General features: G+C 52.4%; 6 protein-coding genes across 6 annotated transcripts; 3 read left to right on the top strand and 3 right to left on the bottom strand.

Annotated features, from left to right (window-relative positions):
- Nucleotides 1–230: 230 nt before the first annotated feature.
- On the bottom strand, nucleotides 231–1,668 carry J7T55_013103 (uncharacterized protein; the record flags this gene model as incomplete). The annotated part of the gene is made up of 3 exons (XM_053141758.1): nucleotides 231–1,091; nucleotides 1,153–1,360; nucleotides 1,427–1,668. The coding sequence occupies 3 exons, from the start codon at nucleotides 1,666–1,668 to the stop codon at nucleotides 231–233; spliced, it is 1,311 nt and encodes a 436-aa protein (XP_052995448.1).
- Nucleotides 1,669–3,269: 1,601 nt separating this feature from the next.
- Nucleotides 3,270–4,942, top strand: J7T55_013102 (uncharacterized protein; the record flags this gene model as incomplete). Its single annotated transcript, XM_053141757.1, has 5 exons — nucleotides 3,270–3,422; nucleotides 3,521–3,896; nucleotides 3,970–4,316; nucleotides 4,382–4,840; nucleotides 4,901–4,942. The coding sequence occupies 5 exons, from the start codon at nucleotides 3,270–3,272 to the stop codon at nucleotides 4,940–4,942; spliced, it is 1,377 nt and encodes a 458-aa protein (XP_052995447.1).
- A 1,921-nt stretch (nucleotides 4,943–6,863) lies between these two features.
- Nucleotides 6,864–9,321, top strand: J7T55_013101 (uncharacterized protein; the record flags this gene model as incomplete). Its single annotated transcript, XM_053141756.1, has 6 exons — nucleotides 6,864–7,034; nucleotides 7,081–7,207; nucleotides 7,257–7,856; nucleotides 8,180–8,266; nucleotides 8,640–8,714; nucleotides 8,879–9,321. 6 exons carry the CDS (start codon nucleotides 6,864–6,866, stop codon nucleotides 9,319–9,321), a joined length of 1,503 nt encoding a protein of 500 aa, XP_052995446.1.
- Nucleotides 9,322–9,885: 564 nt separating this feature from the next.
- J7T55_013100 (uncharacterized protein) lies at nucleotides 9,886–10,248 on the bottom strand (the record flags this gene model as incomplete). Its single annotated transcript, XM_053141755.1, has 1 exon — nucleotides 9,886–10,248. One exon carries the CDS (start codon nucleotides 10,246–10,248, stop codon nucleotides 9,886–9,888), a length of 363 nt encoding a protein of 120 aa, XP_052995445.1.
- A 3,111-nt stretch (nucleotides 10,249–13,359) lies between these two features.
- On the bottom strand, nucleotides 13,360–15,177 carry J7T55_013099 (uncharacterized protein; the record flags this gene model as incomplete). The annotated part of the gene is made up of 2 exons (XM_053141754.1): nucleotides 13,360–13,827; nucleotides 14,071–15,177. 2 exons carry the CDS (start codon nucleotides 15,175–15,177, stop codon nucleotides 13,360–13,362), a joined length of 1,575 nt encoding a protein of 524 aa, XP_052995444.1.
- A 2,909-nt stretch (nucleotides 15,178–18,086) lies between these two features.
- On the top strand, nucleotides 18,087–19,338 carry J7T55_013098 (uncharacterized protein; the record flags this gene model as incomplete). The annotated part of the gene is made up of 3 exons (XM_053141753.1): nucleotides 18,087–18,146; nucleotides 18,203–18,716; nucleotides 18,776–19,338. The coding sequence occupies 3 exons, from the start codon at nucleotides 18,087–18,089 to the stop codon at nucleotides 19,336–19,338; spliced, it is 1,137 nt and encodes a 378-aa protein (XP_052995443.1).
- Nucleotides 19,339–23,252: the final 3,914 nt, after the last annotated feature.

Raw genomic sequence — 23,252 nt, 5'->3', positions numbered from 1 at the left:
TGCCGAGCATTTGCAAAGCTCCCCTGAGCTAGTCTCGGATTGATGTCTTCAATAATATTGCAAAGGCGAGCGGTGTTTTTGAGAGGCTCGCGCATTACTCATTGAGATTGGGCCTCGAAATCGACACATCGTGCAGCGGCAAAGCGAGGCAAAGCGTACGTAGCCCTTTGTCAGCCCATGTAATGCTCCTCGGTCGAGACTGCTGTCTTCCGTTGACATTTTTTCACTACTCAGTAGTAGCCCCCCTTGCGACCGCCCTTGTGCCGGTCATGCCGGCTTCGAGGGTATGGACCCCAATTGTCATGATGGTTGTTGCGGTGGCCTTGATGTCGGCCCCGATCCCGCCCATGGTTGCTGCGAGGCTCAGGTTCCGGAATCTTCTCTTCCACTTCGATTTCATATTCCTCATATTCATCTTTGAGATGCTCGTCATTCGTCTCCCTCTCCTTCCTCGCTTCCTCCGCATCGTAGACAAAGCGCATCGCTTGCGGTTCCTGGCCTGGTCTGGATCGCTTATTCCCAGGCCATGATCCAGTAGTGGCAGGGGAAGTGGCGGATCCGGGCGTGATGGGGTACTTAACCTTCTCGTCATCCTCGCACCTGTCACACCAGACTGCGGACCGGCGCACAGAGCCCTCACTGTTTTCGACTTCTTGATTCAGCTTGATCTTGATATCGATGAATTTCGACAGCTCAAATCTCATGCCGACTTTGGTGTGCTTGGCGAATTGTGTGTACATATCCAGGAGGTCCAGCATGACTTCGACGATACTAGCTCGAGTGGTGTGATATCTCCTCAGGTCTAAGGACCGTACCTGGGCAGGATCACGGCCTTGAAGTAGCACCGTCAACTCGATACACGCCAGAACCATTGTAAACGTGGAAGCCTTGATTGGCGCAAATGTCTTGTACATGTCGGTCGACATGTCGTAGGCCATGGCGATGACGTCCCGAGCCTCGTCTGCGTCATACAAGTGACGGACCATCTTGACCAAAACTTTTTGAGGATATCGCACCCGAAAATCAAATCCAATTGTTTCGAGGATGTGACGCTCCAGTCCGATGATGATTTTGTGCGGATTCTCAAACATCTGCCCTCATCGTCAGCATCTGGCTACCAGCCCATCACATTCGGACCCACAAGCAGCCTACCTTGTCATCCTGCGTTGTCGGTTGCGTTGGATTCTTAATGTTGTATGCAGCGCACAATATCTCGCGGGACTTCTTGATAGTGTCCTCCACCTTGCATGCCATAAATAATGAGGCCAGGGACGCATCCTGGTAATTGTACTCGGCATCTCGATGGCAGAGTCGGAAGAGATGGTAGTATGTGCACGCGGTGGTGAACGTCTTAACAGGCCTGCATCTTCAGTCAGATCCAAGCACGGAGAGTCAAGCAATGTCAGGGTCTTGGGAGCAGGCATACAGACGCAGAGCCTGGCGAACGGACTCGATCAGCTGAACACCTTGTATCCTGTAGCTGTCTTCCCTGGCTGGGTCACACCCGTACTCCTTCTGCAACCGTCGTATGTCCTGCTCGAACTTGTATTGGTTCGAGACACTCAAATTGCCTGGGTTGGGTCCCCGGGGCGGTGGCGGCTCTTCGGGGGCGGGTGGGGGACTGGGTCTCCGTTGTGTCGTCGATGATCTAGGCCCTGTTGGCGCCATGCTGAAGATTCTGGGCAAATGATACGGCTAAGACCACAGCATATACGCGTTAGGAGTGTTCGCGCCCTCAAGGGCAACTCCAGAAGAATACTTTCGGCGCAGACTCGAGGACGGCGGACTCGGTCGATGGGAGACGCGCCGACGGGCAAGTGAGAACTCGCAGTCGAAGGAGCCGAGATGGCAGTCGAGGACGAGCTTGATAGACAGGAAACGGTGTAATTGGTAGTAAGAAGCAGGACTCGTCAAGGCGAACGGTATGTCAGACGCAAGAAGATTTAGTTGATGGAGGCGGAGGACTTTCTCAACTTGGCGACCAGCCAAGGGAAATCGCATTTGGAGGCAGTAGCCACAGGGGTCTGGGGTCTGTGTTATCGCGGGGCAGCAGGGCGATAACGATGGCGCTAGCGCCACACTTCACATGCGAGAGAAAGCAGAGGCGCAGACACCTATTTACACAGCAAAGTCTGAATTGCATCACATCACTCTGGGGGTGGAGTGGGCCTCGCACGCTCAGATTCCATTGCCATTGCCAACGCCAATGCCAACTCCAATGCCAACCTGAAGAGTTCCCAGCGTCCACAGATCAATCACGTTCCAGACATCCAGACACCCTGACATGCCACAGGACAGCCACACTGCTACTGAGGCTGCATTCCCTGAGTGTGGATAGATTTGACGAACGTATAGGTACAAAGGTAATAGGTATCCAAGAGGTAGTCTGGTTCTGAGAGGAGTCTTGTAGATAGAGGTTACGCCATGCAGGTGGGAATGGGGCCACATGAATCAGCTACCAGCAGCTGTACTTGCTGGTGTTTCCAGCTGCAGCATGACGACGCAGGTGGATGCGAGGGAGCTTCAGCCCTCAGACCATCCCCAGATCTTCATCCTCTCTCAGTTTTGACCGAGAAAAGGGTACCCTATGGCTTTAAGAGGGGAGGGCACAGAAGCAAGTTGAGCGTGGGCTCCTGCAGCTCTCACCAACCAATGAAGAGCTACCTAGAAGAATATATGCGAACCGATTGCCCGAGCCCGAGTCCCCCCCCCCCTTCTCCAGGGTAACCTAGCACATGGGTTCTTTGAGGCCTCGGGGTGTCTGGTCAAGGGTGCCAGAGGTCCTGCTAGGCTGCCCTAGGCCACGCCCGCCAACCCACGGCAGGGCCGGGCACTTGAAGCTGACGTACTGACGTAGCTGACGGAGCAATTTGCAAACTACAGCCCGCCAAGCAAGCAAGATGAGTGCTGCCCAGCGCTGGTAAAACTCCACTCCATCCGAGATTCCAGCTGCGTTGCATTCCCTCTGATCTCAACATCGTGTCCGCCCTTCCCTTCCGCATCGCTGCCACCGACGAGACGACAGCTACTGTCACTCCGCCGAGAACAAACCACTACGCCAGCCTTGTGTTGCCCAGCCTCTGTGTACCTCCTCCCCCACTAGACATGATCGGCTGTTGAGCAATTGTCGCGCGCCTCTACATCTCCGCTATCCTCGCCACGACGCCGCCTTCGAGCGCAGCTCCCTTCCGAGCTCGCCGCTGCCACGAGCGCCTCAGAGGCCGCCGCAGAGACACATACTCAGCCTTCCTGTCCGTACCTTCTTCACAATGGGAAACGGGCGTAGGGGCGTAAAGTTTGCCCATAGGAAAGGCAATGGCAGTGTCGATGGCCGTCGCGCCAGCTTCAGCGAGCATAGCGAGGCCAGCCAGGAAGGCTCTCCCAAGGCGAGGTCATCGCCGCACATGGGCCAGATTGCCGAGGTATGCCACCGTCTGCTGGGTGATGGGACCGAGTCGCATCGCCCAACACTCCTCTTGAACCCCTCTTTCGCAGTGCTGACGATCCTCCTCATTTGCAGAAAGACGCCGCTCCACCTACCCAGAACGATTACGAAAAGAAGAAGCAGAACTTCATAACGAGGACAATATGGACGCTTCTCATGATCGGCGGCTTCTTCGCCGCCCTCTTCATGGGCCACATATACATCATCCTCATCATCACCGTCGTCCAGATCATCTCCTTCAAGGAGGTCATCGCCATCGCAAGCGTCCCCTCTCGAGCCCGTCAACTCCGCTCTACCAAGAGCCTGAACTGGTACTGGCTTGCCACCACCATGTACTTCCTCTACGGCGAGAGTGTCATCTACTATTTCAAGCACGTCGTCCTTGTTGATAAGGTGCTCCTGCCGCTGGCCACGCACCACCGGTTCATCAGCTTCATGCTTTATATCATCGGTAAGCCGGAATGCTGCACGACTCCGTGACCGGCTTAGGACTGGGTTCCTTGTGCTAACACTCATCCTGACAGGGTTCGTCTTCTTCGTCGGCTCTCTGAAGAGCGGGCATCTCAAGTTCCAGTTCACACAATTCGCATGGACGCACATGGCGCTCCTGATCATCGTGGTACAGGCACATTTCATCATGAACAATGTCCTGGAAGGCCTCGTCTGGTTCTTCTTGCCCGCCGCCCTTGTGATCACAAACGACATTTTCGCCTACATATGCGGCATCACCTTTGGGCGCACTCAGCTCATCAAGCTATCTCCCAAGAAGACTGTCGAGGGCTTTGTTGGCGCGTGGGTTTTTACAGTCATCTTTGGCTACGGCTTGACGAATTTGATGATGCGCACCGGCTACTTCACATGCCCTGTAAATGTATGTCTACTCTCATTTGTTGCTCTCTTCTCGTTTCCACGGTGGCTCAAGCTGACGGTGCTCAGGACTTCGGCGCCAACATTTTCACTGGCCTGCAATGCCAGCCCAACCCCGTGTTCCTTCCCTACAAGTACGAGCTTCCTGAACTGTTCTTCCTACCGGAAAATACCCAGTTCAGCATTACCATGGAGCCCATGCAGATACACACCATGATCTTTGCCACCTTTGCTTCTTTAATTGCGCCTTTCGGTGGTTTCTTCGCCTCCGGGCTTAAGCGTACCTTCAAGATCAAGGACTTTGGCCACTCTATCCCTGGCCACGGCGGTATGACCGATCGTATGGATTGTCAGTTTATCATGGGCTTCTTCACGTTCATGTACTATCACTCTTTCATCGCCACACACAAGGTTGGGCTAGGCGGTGTCTTGGAAACCGCCATCACCGGTTTGACCGTGGATGAGCAGATCGAGCTTGTCCGGAACATGGCGAGGTACCTGGGAAACCAGGGTGCCTTGGGAGCTGACGTGAGTACATGACCCAGTGCAAACTATAAGCTTTGAGCGCTCCCACTAACATCGGCCTAGGCTCTGTCATGTTTGGATATGGCCCTGCCTACTAAGAGGTGATTGAAAACAAAAGCACGAGTGTTGGGGGGTTCTGAGCAATTTTGATTTCGATGGCATATTTTTCCGTGAAGAACAACAATTGGGCATAACCACTGGGCAATAGGCGGAAATACGGAGGTTACCTAAATGCGAGTGTGGTCGAGGAAGTTCAAGGACAAGCTCAAGTGAGCTGGCCCTGAATTGACCACAGGGTCAAGAGCATCAGGCTATGACTAGATATGCTCTACTCTTTTCTTGTTATGACATACCCAAGTGTTATCTAATTGCCTCCGAGAGGAGAGGCTGATCTTTGATGACGCATTTCATACCTATGCCCAGATTTATGCCTTACGTGAGTGACAGAAACGAGTGTCATCTTTTCAGGTACTGCTCGCTCGCTCGTATCCCATCGTCGTGCTGTCCAACTAAGTACAGAGGGCTGCTGAAGAAGTTAAATCTGATGCGCACGACAAGAGCCCGGGCAAAGATGCTTACACATGGCACGGTATGTTCAGCTTCGCGCTCCAGCAGCAGAGTGAGGTCTTGGACAGCCCGAGGGGAAGGCCTTGTCATTGTCCTCATCATGGGTTTCAGCCTCTTCCCGAGTATGTAATGCGGATGCGGCCCGGGGGCAAAATATATACAACAGGCAGAAGGGCGATGGGAAGATTTTTGGGCCAACATGTGAATGACGCACTGTCACTCAGATTCATGATCTTGTTTAGGGTAGGTTGAATGCATTGCTTGCAAGACTTGTGTTACAGAACCCATTACCTGGCCCGTCAACAAACGTGACGGCTTCGTCCGCGGCCTGTATTCTTCCAATTCTCCTATTTTCACCCGACAATCCCATCCCCCCAAAGAAACTCTCATCTTGCACTGTCAAAAATTGGAAATATCGGCATGTCTGACTTGAATAACATGCTCATTCTAGATGACGCTAGGTGTTCCTGGGATAATGTGCTCTGGGATAAATCGTTATAGGATAATCTGCCACGGGACATCTGCCACGGGACATCTGCCACGAGACATTTCACATAAAACAACATCCTATAATAGAAGCGATTGTATGAGAAACACTATGGAAACAATTTAATAGAGGGCAGGAGCTAGTTGTATGGAGAGGTGGTCGAGTGGCCAGACCACTCGTGCTCTTTCATCGTGTCTTCTACCAATACTATCTACCACTGGCTTACAAAGGACAGCGGAATGTGAAGCACTTTCATGTGATTGACATTCCATGCTAGTAATTGTATTTCACACTATATTAACATGGAAAAAAGCTCCTGTCCTCGGGTGAGTGCTCTTTGGGGTTAGAGAAACCATCTACAGAGACGAATATTTTCAACAGAATTCACAATATATCTCCTTTTTTCGCAAACTCATAACCATTCTTGTCCTGCTACGGAGCCCCGACCCTCATATATGCGAACCTTCGAGAACCCCACCCCCTGAGTAAGGCAGGCCCGCCAGGCGCCCATCAGGGTGCCCAAAAGTATGGAAATTACTGCCTAGGGTGCTTAGTAAGAGTCTTTAAGAATAGATTTTGTATATATTTCACAATAGAGATCAAAACAAGTGTAAAACAATCGATAAGTGATTTCCGATTGATGTTCTTGATCTTCACAAACAAGAGGATAGCCAGTCTTGATCAAATTTACAGCATCAACATTTTTGCCATAACCGCCTGCTCTGAGGATCTATGTGCCCTAATGATTCATGTGCTTTGATAAAACCTCGTGCCAAATAATTCCATGCGTGACCTCCAATTGACGCTCTCGATCCTGATGAAAAGGGGATAGTCTTGAAAAGACTTGAGGGGAATTGATGATCTTGATACCAACAATTTTGCTCTGATGACTTTTGTCCTGATGAATTTGTGCTTGATGAATTTGTGTGCCGATGACCCCTTTGTGTTAGATCAATTTGTGAGCGATCTCCAATGGATGCTCTTGGTCTTGGTCCAAAGAGGATAGTCTTCCAAAGACCTCCGGGGTTTAACCGTGATCACAATATCAGTACTCTCGCCAAGACGATCCCCCGGTCCGACGGCTTCCTGTGCCCGAACAACACCGCTTGCCCAGAGCTGTCCCTGGCTTCTCAGGACCGTCTGGTGCTTAGTGATTAACGCCAACTCACTCCTCCACCACCTCGCGCAGCGTATCCGTGATGATGAGCAGGTGAGGAACGACCTTCTTGGCCGCCGCGTCGGGAGAGGTGTCCAGATAATCAGCCAAGACACGCATGGCGCTAGCAATTCTGCTTATCTCGTTGCGGCGCTTAGTCGTCAACTTGTCGCCGTTAGCACCTGATGTAAGGAAACCGAGGCTACCAGCGGCGGATAGGGGCATTACTTACACCAGAGGGGGCTGCCTCGTCAGCCGTCTTGCCGGCGCCCTAGTGGCTTTCAGCTGCCTTGGCAGCCACTTCGGCAGGAGCAGAGACTGGAGCACCTCCGCCGTCCAGCTTGGAAAGGCCGCTGAGGAAGTGATGGAAGGGGGCAGTCTCCACGCCCTTGATCCAGTCATAGACGCTCGCCTTGGTGGCCGCAGGACCGCTAGGCTTGTGTCCAGGGCCCGCCAGGAGCTTTCCGATAAGGCCATCGCCAGAGAGAGTAGAGTCCGAGAGGACATCAGGGTCTTCAAGGAGGCGGCCGAGGATGGCCTAGCAAACCGCGCCCTTCTTGCGGGTGCTGAGGTTGAGGTTAAAGGCGGTAGTAGCAATAGAGAGCATAAGGTCGAGGTTATTCTTAATAAGACAGGCAGTGAACTAGCGGGCCTAGTCCTGGATATCAGTGGTCATATCGTCGAAGCCCATGGTGTGGACCTAGATGGTCGCGATGTAGTCCTCTTTGATGGGACCGCGGACGCCGGTGGGGGTGATATTGAGTTCCATGCTGGCGCAGAGGTCCTTGAGGAGGGCGACAGACTTGCCCGTCAGCGATGTATCGCACTGGCCGCGCTGCCAGGTCTAAGCTTGGTAAGGCATGATGAGTATGAAGGCAGGGGATCGTCTGATATATGGTAGATTGCAGGATTGAAGTGTAAGGGATTGCTAAGCAGGGGACTTGATGAGGCGGATGGTAATGAGGGTCCCAAGCAGCACAACACCAACCGACGAGATGCTAAAATATTCGAGGCTGACGAAAGAACGTCACGGCAGGATGTGTCACCGCGCAGGCGGCTGTCGTCCTGAGACTATCTACCTGGGTGTCTGAGACTCAACAAAGATGGAGTCATTTTCTAATTTTTTGTCCAGAGCCCGACTTAATGAGCGTGTCCTTGTGCCGCCATGCCAACAAGGAGTTTGAGATGGGGAAATCACAGCGGACGCAATCAGAGACGAGTTGAGGCAGCAGGAGAGCCAGAAACATCCAGGAACCGAGGCCGGCGCCCCTTTTTTCGTGCCTCTTTTGAGGACCAACTCAAAGGTTCCAGCCCGACCAAACCAGACTCACGTGAATACAAAGCAAGAATACAAGGCGGGTGATGATAATGATTGTCCCCTGCCAGATGTGCAAATGATCAAGATGGAACCCTAAGACCCCAACCAGTGCTCTGCATTACCGTAATGTAAAATTTTGCGCCTCTGATTCCAGCAAAGAACAGACTGTGGATTTGACTGCTCATTACTAAACATAGAGCTGAACAAGGCTAGAAAGAATCCCTACCATGCATGCCATATTGCCAAAATCTGAAATGTCGTATCCCTATCCCAGTGGAGCAGATTACGGATGACGGCTGCTCCTTTCCAAACGTGGAGCAGTTTAAGATGAAGTCCACGAATCTCGGCCGTATGCTCTGCACCGCCAAAACCAGAAGCGCTGTGCCACCAGCTATAGCAAAGAGCAGACTATGCCGCTGCTGCATCGCGGTTAGATATAGACCGCGTGGTTGTACTGTCCATCCTCCTCCTCAATCGGCCCTGTTACCCAGCAACTCATTCAACTGCTTGTAGAGCAGCATGGACCTTGCCGCCTCATAACTGTGGACATCCCGTATCTCCTTAAACGCGAGGCGCAAGTCGATCAGGAGGGCCTTTTGTTCCTCTTACTTCTTCCGTGCTACCTCTTCGTTCTCAGTAAAACGCCTGTCCAGGTTAGAAAGCTGTTCCTCAAGCCTGTCCAGTTGGCTGTTCTTGTCCTAGAGGTCCGCGTACGCCTTGTCAAGCTCGCGCCTGGGGACAACATCGCCAGCAAGCTCCCGCTCCTGGGTGGTAGTCCCGAGCAGCTGCGTGAGCGCCTCTACGAGAGCCTTATTGTCGCGCGCCATGTCCACAAACGCCCTGCCGATCTGCAAGGCTACTGCATTACGGCTTGGCTCCTGGCCGCCGACCGCAGTGTAGAAGGCCGGCTCGTCCCATTCCCCGCCAGCTTAACCAAATCGACCGTAAGAACCTAAGGCGCCGTTTTGCCGCGTGCTGCTAAGACCGCTGTGATAGAAAATTGGATGCGACTGCGCTCCCCCATCTTCAACCCGCTATATGCCAGCATCGCCACCCAGTCCACTAGAACTACTACTCTCAATACTACCAAAAGCCCGCTTAGCCCGCTTAACCCCGGCCATGTAAGCCTCGATACCCTGGGGGACCAGGCTCCGTCTTGGTTGCTCCATCAACGGCGGGATCGTAGTTCGGCTAGGCTCTGGGGTCTAGCCGTATTCTGATTGATTCGTCGGCGGGCTAGCTGTAAACAGGCCTTGCTTGGGCTGTCGCAAGGCCGGGGGAAGTGTGAATAGGCCTGTTCCTGGCAGATTCGTGGGCGCGGGAGCCGTATTTGTTTTCATTGGGGCAATTGTAAATAAGTCTGCTCCTGGCCGATCCATAGGCGTGAGAGGTGTGATCGCCTACATCGGGGCATTGGGTGCCGGACCTGTACCAGGCGCGCCCACTTCTGCCATGACGGTGTCGTCTTCGTTGGCTGGAGTTGCACCAAGGCTGTTGCCGTCCTGGCGCTTGGCTTCCGCCTAACTCTTGACCATGACCCTGGCGATCGCAGCTATGATGTCATGCTTCCTCGACACGCCGGCGAGATCCTTGCCTGGCTGGAGCTCCCGGAGTAGACTCACCAGCTCGGGTTGCTTCTTGGATTTTAAGTAGCCGGCGAGGGTTGCCTCCAGCCCAGCGTCAGGATCCCCGTTCGCATCGCTTAGGTAGAGCCTGGCGGCGAGCTTGTCGTTCGTGGGTGGCTTGCCAGCGCTGTCCAGATCGCGATAGTTGAGGCCATGCTCATGACAAGCCGACTCGAGAGCTGCCTTGTTCAGGTAGATGTATTGCGCCTTCGAGCCGGGCGGCGGTGCTTCGCTCGAGGATGTCGAGGTTGCCGACATTGCCGCTTGGTGCACAGTAAAGAAATGTGGGTTGTTCACGCTCGAATGGGAAGGCGCGGTCGGATGCGAAGTCTTCTTGGTTGGCTTTGGTGCAGAGGAGGCAAGACACGTCGGTTCGGGGGGCAATGGTTGTCGCGTGCACAAGGTCAATGGGTCCTGATGTGTGAGTTTTGTCAGCAGCGAATAACCTCAGTGGGCGGACTAGCTCACCAGATGACAAGTCGAGTCTTCACCGCGTATGTTTGGGTAGTACTCGTGCACAATAGGGTTCTTGGTTGGGTGTGCGTTTTGGCAGCAAAGGGGCTTACCACGGAGGAGGTCGTTCGATGTTATATGCGACTTTCGCAGTGAATTGGGTACATGGGTGAGATTGTTGCATCTTCCAGTATCGTCACAAGAGTCAATGGGAGAAAAAGAAAGGAAAGGAGGAGGAGGCAGCAAATACGGCCAGCACGGCAGGCCGCCCTGCGTTCGATGCCATGCTGTATTCGAAGGCCGCCATCCTGAACCGAGGGGAAGGAGTGAAAGCGATAGCCTTGGGACGCCGATCAGGTCTCTTGTGCCCGCCACCCGAGAGCCTTCCGCCTTGCCTCGGGACACAATGCTCTCTGGTTTTTCATGACTCGGCTGCCTCGAATTCAGCAGTCAGAGGCCGTGTGTCCCAGGCTGACCTCTATGGGCGAGCGAGGCTGTCCTCGCGGCTTAGAGGGCTCTGATCGTAGCTTACCGTCGGGGCCTAAAGACCTGAGCAAGCTACAGGCTTCTGTGACTGATACTAAAGGCCAAGTATCAGATTCAGACGAGAATAGGCAGGAGAATCAACTTGAGGTATATGGGCAGGTGGCTAGACGAATGGGGTTGGCTTGGGCTGAGGAAAGGCGCATCTATTTACTTTAGCGATGGAGTTGTTACCGATATTGCGTTGTTGCTGATTAGTTAGCAACAGAGCTAATGGGCCGGTCTAATCTTATGCGACATCAGACTTGCTCCATGCAGCTTACAATGGCCCTGGGCGTTTCGTTGTTACAACGGCTAGCTTATTTATCCAGTTTGTCTTTATTAAGCATTGTTATTGCAGGAATGCTGTAGAGAGCAGCGGGCCCCTTAGAATCTTAAGATCCTTTATTTCGTAATCAAATCGTATAGGACAGTGGTTCCTAAAGAGATGGTAAGATCTTAAGGTATACTTGGGACCCTTGTGGCTTGATTGCTGCATATTGGCGCCCCGCACTGCACCAAACATTTCAAAGCAAACCTTAACATCTACAAATTCGAGTTCGTCCTCGTAAAGACTTACCTACGTAATTATATAGACAAAATGAGTCTCTTGGATAGCAAAAGCTAGCTTAGTTAATTATGCGTATTACCAGATTCGAAACCGGCTTTAGTACAACCGGTTCAAAAAGAAGAAACAAGTACTTACAGAATTGTTTGAAATAATAGGGTCCCCTAGGACTATAGCCCAGAACATTTTCAGAAGGGGTCTATACAGCCGCGCCTCAAACCCATATATATCTCAATGAGGCTCAAACTATTCATATCCACATTCTAATTTTTTTTTAGGGGGAGGGGGTAAATAAACAAAGATTGCTCCTAATAGTCTCGAATAAGAATTCTTCACACATAGTAGAGCCTGTTCCGATTCATTACATCTTATCAAATATACATTTTAAGTCATGAAGTTAATCACAAACTATATTTTAGTTTCTATTAATCTTTCCTCTATTTGTTCAGGACTGCCCTCAGGTTCCGAATAAAGGCAACTAAAAGTCATGTCTCGCCCATTCTTTCAAAGCCTTCCTTTTTAATTCTTTCCGAACAATACCAACTTATCCGGTTTGTTCGAGTGATTGAAATGCATGACTAATTGAAATGCGTCAGATTGAAATGCGTCAGATTGAAATGCGTCAGATTGAAATGCGTCAGATTGAAATGCGTCAGATTAAAATGCGTGAGTGACTGATGTGACTGATTGATTGCTTAATTTGAATACATTGAACTCAAGAATTAATTTGCCCTATGAATCGAAGTGGTTAACTAATATTGAAAGAAGAAGCTGTTCTTAACATGGATATATATTTAGATACATATTACGAATATATTGCAACAAAGTGAGCTCTACATTTATTTCGCTTGGAAGGACATCAAATGACCGATTGAATGCTTCGGAATAAAAGATGTCTTTTGGGAAGATCACCGCTCGGCAGATTTGTGTAAGAGTTGGATTATATCCATAGACGTCGATATAATAGCCCTCTGTATGAGTACTCCTATGTATAATACGGCTTATATAGGGACGTATGCTCTATATTGAGACCAGCTATGCCAGCAGATGTAGCCACTGCGGCCGGGGGTTTCGGCTCGATATGCTTCTCACCTCTGTGGTACTTCACGGCGTGCTATGGGACTCCCGCCCTCTTATTTCCGGCCGCACATGTGCAGAAGACACTCCTCGTTCCACACATGCATGCGGAGGGGCCTAGGATTGCTGCCAATGAGCTCGCTTTTGGTTCGGGAGATTGGTCAGAGCTGGGCTCTGTCATGGTTTACTTTTTGAATTCCAGTGGTGCAACGTGCTGAAGTTCCTCTTGGCAAGAGCAGGACAGTGGTCTGGATCCATTTGCCCTGACCGAGAGGAGTGAGATGTGGGGAGGACTGTAAGACTGGGATATTGTTCCGGTCCAAGCCCATCATAGAGCATCATCACTATCGCGATCTCGCGCGGGACTGGGTGAGGATCCGGGTTCATTTTTATACGTACAGCACAAAACTGAACTCTGGGCATGCTGGCTCAGGGTCAAGAGACATGCACGACATTAAGGGCGAGGCACGGGTAGATTTGGCCACAGCAATGCAGGAATTTTGGCCACATTACTGACTGAGAGGGACCGGATATGGCAGCTAACCAAGTAACTCCACTGCTGTGGTGGCCGGCTGCCCCAGAAGCCAAGCACAGGTGGGCCGGCAGGAAACTGGCCCGTGGCTATGCGCGACCTAAGTAAACTTCTCAAAAGCGCCCTTGACCATGATGTAGAGCTTCATAGAATCAACGTCCGCCTTGTGGTGGCAACTGTTCAGCGGGGATAGCGGCTGGAACGAGCGGAAGAGGGGTTACAAGGCCACGCTGCCCTTCAGGCCCAGGCTCCTCCACAAGTGGTGGCCGAGCAAGGCGGTCTTCGGGAAGATGGATGGCCCAAATGTCGCCTGCAGCGCCCTTAGGTTAAACCCACTAAGTGACCACTCAACCAGGTGTAAGCTGGGCGACATGCCGAGGTCAGCCAGCTGGCGGGCGACCTGGTCGGTCGTCATGCCGTGGGTGCTGGATTCGAGACCGGAGAACTGGTAGAGCTGAGCGAGCTTCGGCCACATCCTCGGGTGGACCCTCCCCCGGAGCTGGCGGAAGCTCAGCTGGTAGTCGACAAGGGTTGAGAGGAGTAGGTCCCCGGACGAGGAGGAGCGCAGAGCGAGCTGGCAAACCAGAAACCGGCGCTCAAGCCGGTTGTAAACGGATTCAGTATCAACAAAGAAGACGGGCACCTCCAAGTCCTGATTGCCACGCAGACCATCCCGGACCGAACACTATGGGGGCGAGACGAGGACCCGCTTCGGGGCCGAGGACAGGAAGCAGGCCATCTCGTCCGGTGTGACAGTCTTGGTCTTGCTGCGCCTGAACTCGCGCGAACGGTATCTGGATGTAACCTGGTCGGCGTGCTCGCAGCAGTGCTACAGCGAGATGGCCAGCTTCCGACACGATGTCCTTCGGCAAATCTGCAACCCCTCTGGCGTGTACTTTCCCTTGCAGACCCACTTTTTGATCCTTACCTTGATGCCCGCGCACATCTTACAAAACAAGTCAAGCTGGACCAACGCCTTGCCCTCGATCGTGATCCGCCAGAGCCTGACGTTCTCGACGGTGATCGTCGTGCCAAAGGGACAGGGGAAGAAGCCATGCCTCCAGACAATCCCCTGGCACGTCGAGGGCTTGAACTCATCGAATGTGATACCCGCGGCGGCCAGCAGATGACAATGGTCCTGCTTGTGCTTGTGCTCGTGCTCGTCCTCGTCCTCATCCTTGTCCTCATCCTCAACCTGATCGTTATCCTTGTCCTCATTCGTATGCTTCTCCTCACGCGCCTCCTCGCAGCTACTGCAGTCGCTCCAAACATCCTCATCGTCAGACAGGTCTTCTTCTTCAAGCAGCACGCCAGGCCCGATTCGCGATTCCTCGGGTGAGCTGGGAATTGAGATCGTGGTGTCGCTTATGACGTCGGGCATCGTCCCAGGGCAGCCACCCAGGGTGAGGCCGCGCTCACGACACCAGCGGATGTACGACTTTGTGGTGTCCGGGGGGGCGCTCTCCCCGAGCCACAAGGGGTCGCCAAATACATGGCAGGCGTGGGTGCTCAGGGCGTTCCAGAAGAAATGGTCGCCACAGCCCTCGCACCTGTGGATAACCTGCGCGTTACTGTACGACGCCAACGTCTGGGCACGACTCCCACTGCAATTGAGGATGTGCCTGCTGATCACGGTAGGGCCGAACCCGGCGACGTGGCACTTTGGGCAGACATGGGTGTTGTACCTGTCCCTCTCGATGAGGAGGCCCTCGCACGAGCCGGCGTGGCGCTTCGCCTGGGCTGGGCTCGAGAGGAGTAGACCACATCGGTTCTCGCAGGAGGTGCCGTGCAACCTGACGCGCAGCTTCCCCTTGCACACACGCCTGTGGGCCTGCGGGTTGCTCTGCAGGCAGAGGCACCTCGGGCACCTGCTGAGGCCGTTGTACGTGTAGGCCAGGCACCTCTGGGTGGGGTTAACACGGAGGACGAGGTATCGGGTGTGGCAGGAGAGCCGAGCCGTCGTGTTGACCTTGAGGATCGCCATGCTTGGCCGCGCTCGGGACTGGACGGGCAGCACAAGGCCGAGAGCGTTCATGCAGAGCGTGGCAGCCGCACTGGAGGAGGAAAATCCATCCTGGCCGATGAACTGGACAGTACCACGAGCGCGAAAGCAAAGTCGGTAAGACACGCACGACCAGCTTCAGAAAACACAATGAAATCGCACCCACCTGGCCCTCACCCGGTGTTATCCGTGCGCGGCGGCTGCAGACCTCAACGGCCGCTGCTGGATGATGCCCGGGAAGGGTACAACCAAGGGCGTCGAGGTGGCAGGCGAAGTTGGGCTCCGGGCAACGAAACGTGCACCTGTAGTAGCATAGTTAACAGTCGCTCGGATCTAGCAACCAAACATAATCCAGGGCCAGAGTCGCCACTCTGTCAAGGTAGTATCTACTTGGTTGCCACGAATTAAGCTGCATTCGAGTCCCCCTATTAGCGAATACAGGACAACATCTAGAATACACCTGTAGAATAAAGATTCGGCAGGTTTACTAGTGATGGCCGCGGGTTTGTACGGAGTAGTCCAAGGTAGTAGGTTTAGGGCTAAAAGGAGTTCCCGAATCGCAATGGCGGATTGGTTGGTTGCAGGGTGCTAAATCTCATCCGCTAACTGCCACCCAAATTTTCCAACGAGCCTAGACCTCTGTTGACCCTCCTAAACTAACAAAACCCTTCATGTTAGAATCCAAATTGCTCAACAACCACATAGTATGTGATTGATTTTAATTACACTTACGTATTCAGTGTAAGCGTCCGATTTCGATGATATCAGGATCTACTTAAACTTTGGTGTTGTGGTGGATAGATTGTTGTGAAAACTGCGATATATTGATTCTTTGGTACTGAGCTACGGTCGGTTTTTTTTTTTGCATGCCGACTGGCAAGCAAGACCAACCAGCCGTGACACCAAAACATTGCCTGTGTGTTGCAATAGCGGCGTCGGGTTTCCTCGTGTCGTCCTCACCAATTCTACTATCTCTGCCGTCCGGGTCCCACGATGAAATATATCGACACTGGGCCTCCATAATCCCGACTTGGTCAATACAGCCCAGACTGGGAATGCGAGCATGCAGTCACGAACCTCACGGCTAGGCTTGATCGGTGACTGCAGGACTCGACACCTCACACGGCGCACTACCGTGATTTCGATCTTGCACGAAAAGTCATGTCACTACACAACACTGCGACACACCACCAGTAGCAATGGCAGTCAACCAGGCCACGAGGACACCTAATCTACGGCACACAACACAACACAAAACGGAACACATCATGCAGTGCACGAGAAGGATGAGAGGTTGTGTCTGAATTTACTCGAAGGAGCTTTCTTAATCGATCGTGATGGAAACCACTGTGCTTGCAGATCCCCGCTTCCTCAACCAGCACATCAGACTGATCTGATTAGAGCGGTCATGCTTGAGCGAGTCCCAGGAGTGCGACTTGTGCACATGGCTGGCCAGGCCATGTGCGCAAACACTACGCAGCTGGCCAGACTGCGCACGTTCGCCTGGGTCCAGTCTTGCTCCAGTCTCGCCCACTCATTCTCGCGCATCCAGTGTTGTGCACCCAGTGCTGTACACCCAATCCTGTACATTCAACGTCGCGCACTCAATTTCACAAAAACAGTCTCGCCTCGGCTCGCCCGCCTTTTCGTGCACCTGCCTTTTCCGTTACCACCCGTCACATGTCCTCCAGCGGCCACGCTTCTCTGTTCTCGTCGAACTCCTTCCCTTTCCCCCCTTCTCTTTTTTTTTTTTTTTTTTTTTTTTTTTGCAATTTTTTCCCCCTCTCTTTCTCTCTCTCTGTGTGTGTGTGAATTTGTTTAATTCGCCTTTTCTTCCCATCGTATTGCTCTTTTCCAGATGCTTGGCGCTTGGTCGCCTTGCCTCGACTGGTCCACCCGCGTTCTTTCTGTTCTGTTGCTTCCAATCAAAGTCTGAGCGACTCTTTCTCTTGTGTCACTCTGCATCAGAGTTGGTTCAAGAAAGTGTGTTTTTTCTTGGCAAGTGTTTTCAAAGTGGTCTCTGGTTGAAAGTGGTCTTTTGGCTAAGCTTGTTCGCTATTCGGGAGTTCTGCGACCACGTTCTCGGCAAGTTTAATTTCTTTACCCCCCTTCCTCTTGCGCCCCTAGTTGCGCTTTGTGCTGAGCTTGCCAATGTGCAGCTGACACTAGGAGTGTTGGATTTGCGATAGCACGGGTGCGACTGCTCTGGGTATTGCACGGATTGGGTTGGTGATTGTGGAGAAGTGTCTTGTGTCCCACACTATACGCCTCTGGCTAAGCCCGGCCTCGAAGGATTGATTTGTGTGCTGGATAGCGTTCTGGTGGCGGTAATGATGGTATAGGGGTGGTCTGGCGCTTGCATATGTGCAAATCATCCTTTGCTATTGATGTGGAAACGTGCAATAGAGAAGAGTAGTGCTGTGGGCTGTCTGAAAGTCGAGGCCAGGTCTCATCCAGATCTTTCTGGGCTGCACAGCTTCGACGCCCCGGGACGTATCAGCCATGCCGGGGGCTCTGTCCAGCGCTCAGGTGTAGATCCCGCAGTCCGTTGGCATCCCCCGGGTAAGATGTGGCAACGGCTTGACTGGGATCGTCACTGAGATGGACCAGAGGAGCCCCTGGAGCCCGTGGACGATGGCCACTCGTGATCAGTGCTGTGGGCGTGTGGACTCGGGCGAGCAGGCAGGGTGAGCTTATTGCTGTCACGACACGCACCGTCTAGATAAAGCACCGGGGTCACCTGTTCGTGCCTTTCCGAGGCGAGACGCCTTTCATCCCCATTGTCCCCAGGCCCAGGCAGTCGGGATGCAAACAATAGGCGAGGGCGCGGCGCCTTACGCCTGGGCGAGAGTGAATGTCACGGATCCGCGCTGGCTCAACCCAGCTGCACCTCATTCGCAACCGGAAGAAGATTATTGGAAGACACAGTCGCCTGCGCCAACATGACCTCGCAGCAGCCTCGGACACAAGACGGCCACCCAGTGCCTCGTGTCGCGCTCCGAGTACGCGCCCGCACCCGCCGAGGTAACGCAGGCACAAGCATGCTGACAGATCGCAGTGTCGAAGGTGCCAGACCCGCGTCGCACGCCGGCTGCCTTGCGAGCCCGGCACCGTCTTCTCCTGGTCCGACAATCCCCACCTCCAGGTGCAGAAGGCCATCGACCACAGGCCCTTGCTACTCGTCGACTCCAGCAAGGAGGAGCACGTCCTCGAGTTCGCGAGCGTCGACCTCCGCGATGACGAGTGCTTCCGCGCCTGGCGGTCCAGGTTCTTCTTCGATCTGATGGGATCGAGGGACCTGCCCCAGCGCTGCCTCACCGACGAGGCCCCACTGGGCGCCGCGCTCCAGTTCCGCTGGCGCGAAAACCTCCACCTGGTCCGGGACGACTTTGCCTACCTCATGGACGCGTCAGGCGATGCCGCCTGGGACATCAAGACACTGACCATCGTCGACACGAGCGGCACCGCCCACAGCCTCGCCTTTGGCACCGGCACAGACAGCGGCTGCCGCGTCGAGAAGTGGCGCACGCAGACCATTAACAACACCATTAAGAGCTTCAGGAGGGTCTTTGGTGAGGAACTCGTCCCTAGTCACCAACGCAGGCCAAAGAGTAACCTGACCCTCGCCCAGGAACACCCCCTCCCGCCGGCGTCCTTCAAGATGAGGTTTTTGAGAGCACGGTCGATTCCTACGTCAGAGGCAGCCACGCCGGCCGCTTCCTGTCGCTGGACGAACACCTCGAGAACATCCAGCGCCTCGTCGTGCCGAAGCTCGCCTCGTCTGGGCTGCGGCCCGAGATATCCGGCCCCAACTTCCCCGACTTCTTCCGCGGCGCGGTCGCGAGGTCCCCAAGGCTCCAGACGCTCATGAGGCGGCTCCCATGGGCGCGCCGCATCGACCGCCCGTTCTCCCGCGACGCCAGGACGGGGTTCCTCCGCCGCCTCGTCGCAGAGTACGTCGCCACCTGCGAGCACGGCAAGAACTTCGCGCACCACGCCTACAACATATGGAGGCTCTACGGCGACGCCTTCCTGGACCACACGCTCCCCCGGTTCAGGAGGAGGCTCCTCGCGGACGCCGAGGCCAGCAAGCCGCTCGCTCGCTTCTTGAGGCCACAGGACCAGCGGTACCGGTACGGGGACACGGGCAAGCGCCAGGAGCCCGCTCCCGACACAGCGCCAATGGCGGTCTAAATTCTGCTCACCCACACGAGCCCAGACGCAGCAATTAATCATCACATCGGTCGCCATGAATCAACAGCGCTAGTGGTGCGGTGAACAGTCTACCACGCGTTCGCTGTCCATCCTCTCAATGTCGGCATCCTTGGTCGGCGACACTCGCTCAAGCACAGAAGTACCATGAGTGGAGAAGTCATAACGATATCAAGGACTACACTATATCCCATGTGCGCAATCTGCATTATTTAAGCATTAAGGCCTTGTGACACTGTGACTTTTGTTAGATATGAGCAGGATTAGAGTGTAGTAGAAGTGTTGTTTCTGTTGCTTCCCAGGTGCAGAAAGACCATCACAGCCCCGGCACTACCGCGAGTCCAATTCATCCAGCAAGAGGACTACCCTGTGCGCTATAGGCCATACCGCTCGTCTCGTTACTCTGTAGTACCATTTCTGCTCAGAGAGGTTATTCGGAAGACCGTTGAGGTGCAGTCTTGATCTACTACGAATTGTGAGCCTGTGTAAATCCCAACATTGTTTTTCCCGGACAGGCACCACAGGGCTATATGAGGCATCATAGACTTTAAGATACAATACTAAGAAAAAGGCAAAACGTTAAGCATATCGCCTGCTTGGAGAAGTCATATAATCCTGACGGGTTCCGGATCTGCCTACTTCGGACTGATATCATATAGGTGCTACGACAGGCACACGCATTAGCTGTGTGGGTAGACTGGGGACGCCCGCGTGGAGGCTGGTCTAGGAATGTGCTCTGGCGAGGCGACGCTGGTGGAGTTAGCGCCGGCCGACAGATAGGTGCGTACCAGCGGTGGACGCGTCACGAGGGAGGGACAGGAGTGCAGGGCTAAAAACAAGTGCTCTGTTACTATCGCTGCATCCTGATTAAGGATGGAAATATAGGAGTAGCGATAACTAAGAAGAACTATAAGTTTGATGAAAATAGGCTTGCTGGGAACCCCTGGTTTACCGTTTCTTGTAGAGGGTTTTTGGATCTTTGCTGAGAGTTGCGATGGCGAACGGGTATCTCGCTCGTTTGCATCATCTTGTATGTGGGAGAAGCCAGGGTGTTGCGACGAGGTGGACAAGTACTATAGCAATATGGGTACAAAGGCATATGCTGGTGAGGGCTTAAGCTAGGATTAATTTAGTTCGCTTTTGTGTGTGGGGTTAAATAAAAAAGAAGGCACCTGGGTGTTCAATGTGGTTGTGCTTTTTGTGGTGCGGGATTGTATAGTAAGACGTTGCCGACTAGTACAGGCACAATTTATTGCACTAGCTGTAAGAATGTTAAAGATACAGCTGACTAGGATAGAGATAGGGCTTACTTGGTTGCCCAGTTCTAGGTTACTTATACTAAAACTCTTATTGTACAGAAGTTATAGTGATAACTATAAGCTGTATTAAAGTATCTCTCTACTACTGGGAATCGGCTACCTGTATTAACAGCTGAGTATAGCTATTGTAAGATTAGGGCTTATCTCGTTTCAACCTATTAAGCTAGTCCCTGGCTATAGGCAATACTAACGAGCACAATAGCTGCTACTAATGCTGTTACATCTGCATCTAAGGGCAAGTCCTGCTATGGCTTGCACTGGCTGCACGCACGCCAAATAACAACGCTAAAATGTTATAACGGATAGTGTAAAAAAAGGGCTATTTTTGTTAAGTTAAAATGCAAGCAGGGCTGCCCAGGCCAGCATAACGCGCAATCTGCATAAGGCTAGTAGCAGGAATACTTAGGCTGGTACTATATTTCTGCTGGGGGGATTCTACGAGTAGCGGGTTTGGTATAGACTGTGCTGATAGTCTAAGGCTAGCAGGAATGTAAGCAATAAAGGTGGTAATAAATAAAACGCTTGTTGAACTTAAGATAATTAGGATGGGCCTAATACGATTATAATAAACATTTATAATATAATTCTTGGGGAAGCACTCTAAACTAGTAATAGCTAAAGAGAAGGGTGCGGGGCGGGGCATTAAGTAACGAGAAGAGAGCTGGATAGGTTTAACCTAAAGAAGAAAATTCCCTAGATAGGATTTATAAACTCTAAAAAAAATTTCAAAAAAAAAAAATTTGCGAGTTTAATATAATAATAAGGAAAAATAATTCCAAGTAGGCCAGATTATGCCAAGGCACCTTACACGCTTTTATCCTGCTTCTTAAGTGCTAAACAGTAATATCTAACTAATAAGGCCTGTACCACCTTTTTGCACTGCTGGACAGTAATTAAGTAGTTGTATGTAGGAAGTTACTAAGAAAGGGGTGTATACATTTGCAAATAGCACAGTTTATTACACTTCTGGCAAAGCATTGGAGTTATCATAATAATCCACCACCAGTCACTCTGCAGCATGATTATCACGAGGTATACTCCAAGTCTCACAACAATAATTTCGGACAGGTGCAGGGATAGCTCTGATCCAACAGGCACGTCCCTGCGCCACCCCGGCTGGAGTTCATAGATTCTAATACTTCATTACAGGCTCCACGATGCAAACATACGCAAGCAACTTAAAGTAGCAAAACGATTCTCGCAAGGAACGAGTGGGTAGCTGCCAGAACCTCAAACTCAGACTGACGTGGGTGGCAGCTGATTGGCTGCAGGCTGCCTGATGTGCTTCTGCATGAGGCTTGATGAGGGCTCAGCCTGCACGTGGCTGTGACGGGTGGGCAGGCAGTATGCTATGATAGCAAGCCTCTTGGTGTTGTATAGCAGGGGTCCCGCTCTTGCCAGGTGGTTTATTGATGAGTATCGGACCCCCTTAAGATATCTAAGAATGCGTTGGATCTGTACTTAACTCTTTAGCTATAATAGAACTGCGTTTTGATATATTAAAGCACTGCAGTGTACTCGGAGAAGCAGTGGGAATGTGGGCTAAGACCTAAAGCTAGTTCCAAGCTTAAAGACTTTATCTAGTATGGGATAAGTTGGGACACAGTGTACGCCTGGGTTGGCTATAGGCAGCTGATCTGGTAGTCTAGGTTGCAGGTAGAGGTGTGGGACCGAGGGTATAGCTAGACCCAGGCTGAGACTGGGAAGTAGAGAATAGCAAACTACAGTCGTTATGGCAAAGGGCCTGGGAGCTGCTCTTTATGAGTAGTTAGTAGCTGGTTAAATAGGTAGTGCCTAGCTTTGATGCCGGGGCAGGTATGCTTAGCAACCTTAAGCGAGTTGCCCACCAAAAGACGCAAGAAGTCCATAACCGCTAGTGGCACAAAGGTGTGTTGCCTAGTAGAGGAAACGCTGCTTACGCCTAGACCTCAATCTCTTAAATTTAACACATGTTCCTGTTGGTTTAAGAAGGTCTGTGGTATTGCCGCTAGTTTTGACCTAATATACGCTACACTGCTATGGGCAGCGCTTCAATTTCTTCTTGTAGTATATGCGCAATCTATGTTTGTGAACAACCCTATATAACTAGTTATCTTCTTAAGGTGGTAAATGTCTATAATGAGCAACTCAAATTGGCTATGGACAGGCTTGAGAGAGTATCATTCCTCAGTCTGCACATCGCAGTCCTTAAACAGTAGTTCCTCTCCTCCTACAAAACTGCGTAAGAAGTACTGGCCCAGCTGGAGCGGGCTTGAATCCTACTCTGCAGGACCATTCTACTCTTCGTAATCGCAGCCATCAACAGGCGCAGCCAGAATGCCACTGTGTATGCAGTTGGTGCCCTGTTTAATCCCCCGGCAGTCTCGAACCTGTTGAAGTCCGGTGGTACCCAAGCAGAAGAGCCCGAGATCAAAGCAGGCAGTTGCAAACGTTTCCCGGGCCACAGGAATTGAAAGCTGCAAAGGTTGGCGGCTGCGGCTCTAATCAAGGTCAACGCCAAGATAGAAGAGCCGTAGCTCCAGCTGGAAGAGGAGGAGCAGAGCAAGCTGTTGCAGTATACATCGCTTTCAGGTCCCG

The sequence above is a fragment of the Diaporthe amygdali genome (assembly GCF_026229845.1).
Source record: "Diaporthe amygdali strain CAA958 chromosome Unknown NODE_9_length_1275696_cov_64_842800, whole genome shotgun sequence".
Lineage (NCBI taxonomy): Eukaryota > Fungi > Ascomycota > Sordariomycetes > Diaporthales > Diaporthaceae > Diaporthe > Diaporthe amygdali.
Note: the sequence above shows the minus strand (reverse complement) of the source record. Positions and strands in the feature narration are given on the sequence as shown.